This window comes from Erinaceus europaeus, chromosome 16, assembly GCF_950295315.1.
Source record: "Erinaceus europaeus chromosome 16, mEriEur2.1, whole genome shotgun sequence".
NCBI lineage: Eukaryota > Metazoa > Chordata > Mammalia > Eulipotyphla > Erinaceidae > Erinaceus > Erinaceus europaeus.
Genome location: NC_080177.1, coordinates 75,827,315 through 75,833,102, shown reverse-complemented (window position 1 = coordinate 75,833,102; position 5,788 = coordinate 75,827,315). Strand labels below are relative to the sequence as shown.

The 5,788-nt window shown below is 55.6% G+C and overlaps 1 protein-coding gene across 1 annotated transcript; it reads right to left on the bottom strand.

Moving 5' to 3' along the window:
* Positions 1–500: 500 nt before the first annotated feature.
* On the bottom strand, positions 501–5,571 carry SSTR1 (somatostatin receptor 1). Its single transcript, XM_060175457.1, has 2 exons — positions 5,073–5,571; positions 501–4,224 (listed from the first exon to the last, which is right to left on the bottom strand). The coding sequence occupies exon 2, from the start codon at positions 4,171–4,173 to the stop codon at positions 3,109–3,111; it is 1,065 nt and encodes a 354-aa protein (XP_060031440.1). The 5' UTR covers positions 4,174–4,224; positions 5,073–5,571; the 3' UTR covers positions 501–3,108.
* Positions 5,572–5,788: the final 217 nt, after the last annotated feature.

Genomic DNA, 5,788 nt, shown 5'->3' with positions numbered 1-5,788 from the left:
GCATGTGGCGCAAAGTGCAGGGACCGGCCTAAGGATCCTGGTTTGAGCCCCCGGGTCCCCACCTGCAGGGGAGTCGCTTCACAGGCAGTGAAGCAGGTCTGCAAGTGTCGATCTTTCTCTCCCCCTCTCTGTCTTCCCCTCCTCTCTCCATTTCTCTCTGTCCTATCCAACAACGAACAACATCAACAATGGCAATAATGATGACCACAAGGCTACAACAACAAGGGCAACAAAAAAGGGGGAAAAAATGGCCTCCAGGAGCGGTGGACTCATGGTGCAGGCACCGAGCCCAGCAATAACCCTGGAGGGAAAAATAAATAAATAAATAAATTCAAAATAGAACATCAATCTTGATAAAATTTCCCAAGGTAATCTGAAAAACTTTTTTCTTAAAATCTAAGAGAAGTGATAAGTCACCAAGCTTGTGAGTGTCCATGTTTTTCTAGAAACTCACAGAAGCAAGCGGTACAATGCAAAAGTGAGTCAAACAACTTGCAACAACGTATCTGTAAGTTTATTGAGTTAATATTACAGTGGTAGCAGGTTAAGAACACTGTCTTTGTAAACTCTTAAGAGGATAATGACCGAGATTTGATGTGTAAATTTATCTGTTTTAATGATTTAAAAAATCTGTTTTTCTAAAGGAGCAATAATAAATATTCTGAAGGGATAAATCTCAATTTTCTGATGTGTGAGCAAAAGCTTATGTGTTCATTAGTTTAAATAACACCTCAGGGTGAAGTTTAACTCTTGCCTACTGCTTTTAGGAAAGGATGATGTTTTTGAAACAGATATACACAATATCTTTTTTCCCCCCATTATCATTTCAGCTATTGTTTATCATAGCAATAAGAGAACCTGAGAACCCCAGAGGATGTGCCTCTGGATGGTTGCAATACACTCTGACTTACTTCAACACTTAACCAACAAGCATGTATCTAAGTGCCTACTATGTACAAGCCAGTATACAAAAGCAATACAAAGAAATAAAAGGATTGGTTCTTGACCTGCACAGGCTTCCAATGTTTTGGGGAAGATTAAACATAGATTTAAATGACTCAACTTTTAATGTTCTCAAAATGATGTGATGACTTAACAAGATTGTATCACATATGCTGGAGTCTGGAGGAAGCGGGAACATGAGCACAAACCCCAGCACTTATTCACGTCTGTCTGGATCAGATTTCTCAGTTCCAAGTTTACCTGCTGTCTCAAGTCCCTTATCTGAGAGTGTTCCAGCTGGTCTCACACCTGTTATTTTCAGTGACAGCATTTGGCAATGATCTTGTGGACTCATAACAATGGGGAAAGATAGATACATTTACTCAAATTATATATAGAAAGAGTGGCATTGAGAGTTAAAGCTTCAGAACTTTCCACTCTGCATAATTTGTCATCATTATAAGACAAACAGGAGACTACATGAGAAAAGTATGAAAAAAAAAACCCTCCAGATTTTATTGAATACGGGCAAAAATAGAAAAGCCACAGAACAGGATAAGAAAAGAGGGCCCAACACAGAGAAGAGCCCTCCCACCCCACCCCACTCCAAGTTTCAGATTCAGGGGGAGATAACTTACTCCCGACCTCTTCTGGCCACCTCTGCCCCAGGCCCTGTGTGTGGAAGAAAAGGTAGAGGAAAAACAAAAACAAAACCAAGCAGAGACACATTTGAAACACCACAAATGAATGACGTAGATGTTCACTGACAAAAGGACTTATTAGGCACCGCTTGGAAGGCAACAACTCTTGGGCCAACAGGTGGGACTCTCTAGCCTGCAGCTCAGGGTGGCCCAAGGCTGCCGGTGCCACAGTGGCTCCGGGAGGGCCCGGGAGGCGGAGCTTCGCGGTGTCCAGAGCAGGAAGCTCAGTTTGTCTGTTTTCTGAGGCAACTCCTGAAGCTTGGAAAAGGGATAGCGCTGAGCTGCAGCCTTGCTCCCAGGCAGCTGCAGAGAGAGTGCTCCTTTCTCTCTCTCTCTCTCTCTCTCTCTCTCTCTCTCTCTCTTTCTTCCTTTCTCTTTTCTTTCTCTCCTCTCTCTCTTCCTTTCTCTTTTTTCTCTCTCCTCTTTCTTTCTTTCTTCCTTTCTTTCTTTTTTTCCCCAAGAGCACTAGGGAAGAGTGGCCTTGAGACCACAGGACATTCTAAAATCTCTTGGTCACTTGCTCTCATATCTCTCTCTGTCTCTCTCTCTCTCTCTGTGTGTGTCTCTCTCTCTCTGAGCCTTGGGCTGGGGTCTGCAAAATGCCTAGGGTTCAAAGCGCGGGACCGATTTTACTAAGCACCTGGCTCCGCTCTGGGTGGAATGGGAGTGATTCCTGGAGGCTCTGGGAAGAGGGCAACCTAGAAAAAAGACCAACCTTCTGGGCCATGGTGCACTACATTGTGCACCCGGTTAAGCACACATTTGACCAAATTCAAGGACCTGGGTTGGAGCTCTCACTCCCTAGCTTGGGGGGGGGGGTCTGCTTCACGAGTGGGCTTCAGATGTCTCTCTCCATCTCCCCTCCTCTCTCAATTTCTCTCGGTCCTATCTAATAAAAAATGAGAGAGAGAGAGAGAGAGAGAGAGAGGAGGTCAGTCTTCCTAGTTCATTCTCCAGCCCTACTTTTCTCTCTGCAGGGCTGCTCCAAGGAAGAGCAGAGGTCCCCCAGACTTGGGTAGGTGGACAAGGCCGAAATCTGAGGGCCCAAGGGCTTTGCAGGGCGGGGCTCCAGGCTGGCGGGGGGGTCGCCCCTGACCAAAAAGTCTTGCTCACCTACAAACAGAAAGAACGGAGTGGTTGGGGTAGGCAGGCAGGCAGGCAGGGTGGGTGGGTGACTTTCCGCCAGTTCCTGACCTAAACCTGACTGGACCAGGGGAGTGGAAAGACTAAGTTACATACCCGGCAGGGAGCAGAGAGGGGGTCGCAAACTGCGCGCAAGGGAGCAGGAGGAGGGAGGGCGAGAGTTACCATTCCTCCCAGCTGGTCTGCCCAGAGCCCGGGGCCTCCTCTGGGACACGCTCCCCCCACACCGCGCCCCGCCCCCCGGGTGTTAACACTGCACCCCTGGAGCCCCGGGGTCCTTTGCCCTCCCGCAGCCCGGCCCCGCGTCTCCTCCGCCCCGCACTCAGAGGGTGGTGATCCGCGACGTGCAGGTCCCGTTGCGGAAGACGCCGCCCGACTCCAGGTTCTCGGGCTGGAAGTCCTCCACGCTGTAGGCGCGGCTCTTGAGCGCCGTGGCGTAGTAGTCGACGGGCTCCTCGGCCGCGTTGTCCATCCAGCTGAGACACAGAATGCGCTGGAAGGAGCGCTTGAAGTTGTCCGAGAGGAAGCCGTAGAGGATGGGGTTGGCGCAGCTGTTGGCATAGCCCAGGATGACTGACAGCTGGCTGACCGTGGCGTCATCCTGCTCGGCGAACACGTTGACCAGCTGCACCACGTAGAAAGGCATCCAGCAGATGACGAACACCATGACCACCATCATCACCATCAGGGTGATCTTGCGCTCCGAGCGCTTGCGCTGCTGCCAGCCGGCCTTGAGGGCCACCATGCGCATCTTGGCGATAATGAGCACGTAGCACAGACAGATGGCCCCGACGGGCAGCAGGAAGCCCATGAGGAAAGTGTACAGCACGAAGCCCACCAGCCAGCGCTGGGCCGGCTCGGGCATGAGCATGTTACAGGCCACCGTGCCGTCGCTGTTGGCCGCCGTGCGCGAGAAGACCACGATGGGCAAGATGACCAGCAACGACAGGACCCACACGCCCAGGTTGACCACCTTGGCCACCGTGGGCCGTCGGTAGCGCGCCGCCTTGATGGGGTGCACCACGGCCACGTAGCGGTCCACGCTGAGCACGGTCAGACAGTAGATGCTGGTGAACATGTTGACCGCGTCCACGCTGAGCACCAGGCGGCAGAGCAGGGAGCCGAAGGGCCAGTGGCGGAGCAGCGTGGAGGTGACCAGGAAGGGCACGCTGAGCATCAGCAGCTCGTCGGCGATGGCCAGGTTGAGGATGTAGATGTTGGTGGCCGTCTTCATCTTGGCGTAGCGCAGGATCACGTAGATGACCATGGAGTTTCCGCACAGCCCTACCAGGCACACCACGGAGTAGATGAAGGAGATGAGGATGGCGCTGCCCTGGCCCTCGCTCAGGGTCCCGTTCTGGGAGGCGTTTCTGCTCGGCTCCTCCATGCCGCCGCCGCCGCCGCCGCCGCTGGCTCCAGCGCAGCTGCCGGGCCCGGGCTAGGAGAGGAGCAAGGAGAGGAGGCGGTGCCACTGGGGGACAGCTCGGCGGGTGGGGGGCGCCGGGGCTGCCTGGACAGGGGCGCTCTCCATGCTCCCAGGCTGCTGGCACCCTCCCCCCTGCACCCTAGCAGCTCCTTAGCGGTCCTCAGCCGCCGGGCGCCCAGGGGGAGCGTGGCTCAGACCCGAGTCCGCCAAGCACCATGCCCAGCGGCTGCCCAGCTAGGGGTTGGGAGGTGTCCCGGGAAGCTGGAGCCCGGGGTGGCTCAGCCAAGCACAGGCGCTGCTCCGGGCTGGCGATTGATTAAAAGGCACCGCGAGCGCGTCAGCAGCTACAGAAAGGCGGGGTGGGGGTGGGGGAGGAGGAAAGGAGGGGGAGATGTGGGTGGCTTCACCCTTCGCACCCATGTGTTGTTGTTTATTTCCCACCCCGCCATCCCCAACTCCTTTGCATTCCTGCTCTCTCTCTCTCTCTCAGATCAACTGTAACAGCTGTTTCCGGGGATGCCCTGCAGGAGCAGTCCCTGGGGGCTTGGAGGGGGGGTCTAGAGAGGCTCTCCGCCCTCCTGGAGGTGGGTGGGAACCCCCAAAAGTGTAGGTCTGCCAGGCTCCGCTGGCTCCCGTTCAGAGCAAAGACTGAAGACAGACCCCCGGGGCACTGATGCCCTGGAGTTCACCCGAAATGCGGTGCAGCGCCTGCTCCGCCCTAGGGGGAAACCCTAACTCCGCTCCAGACTAGTCGTCCTCACCCCCACCCCACTCGGACCCCCCTTTACCTCTGCTCCTCGCCCTGAAGACCCCCCCCACACACACACACACTTTCCCGCAGAAGCTGCAGCCCTGCTTACCCAGCGCGCTCCCTGCGGGCGGACCTGGGCGCAGCTGGCAGGGGCACAGTGCCAGTGCCCCTGCGGTCTGCGAGTGCGGCGACCTGCTTCGCGCTCCTCCGCTCCAACTCCGGGCTCCGCGCCGGACCCCGCGCCAGTGCCAGCGCCAGCGCCTGCGCCCACGCAGATATTCTGGGAGCCGCTGGGACTGATGCTAAACACTTCTGGGGAGGCAGGACCGCAGCCGTGCGTTAGGGGCTTTCTGCTTTACACCACCACCGCCGCCCGCAGATTTTCGCGGGGGGGGGGGGGCGGGCAGTGTTCAGGAACCTGAGCAAAACATCGCAAATCTTTGCATAGAGCTTAGGAAGCCGCCAGCGTCTCCCCAGGAGTAGGGCCTGTGGGAGGATTCGGCTCGGGAGCACCCCTGGAGTCAGAGGCCCCCTCTGTTCCCTGTGGTGCGGTGCTGTGCAGTGCTGAAAACCCAGCTAGGTGTTTGCAGCTGTGAAAGGCTCTGCCTGCCCGCGGCGGCCCTGCTGTACTTTGTACCCAGAAGAGTTGGCGGGCTTGGGGGAGGAGAGTGTGTAGACATGGGCAGGAAGAGGAGAGGATGTCTTCTCATCTACACCCACGCGGGACCCACAGGGGACCAAGCCTGTCACTAGCTCCAGAGATTGTCTTTTCGTGAAGTAAAAATACCAGGGTTTCCACCTTTTCGGAAGCCACCCCTTTCTGGC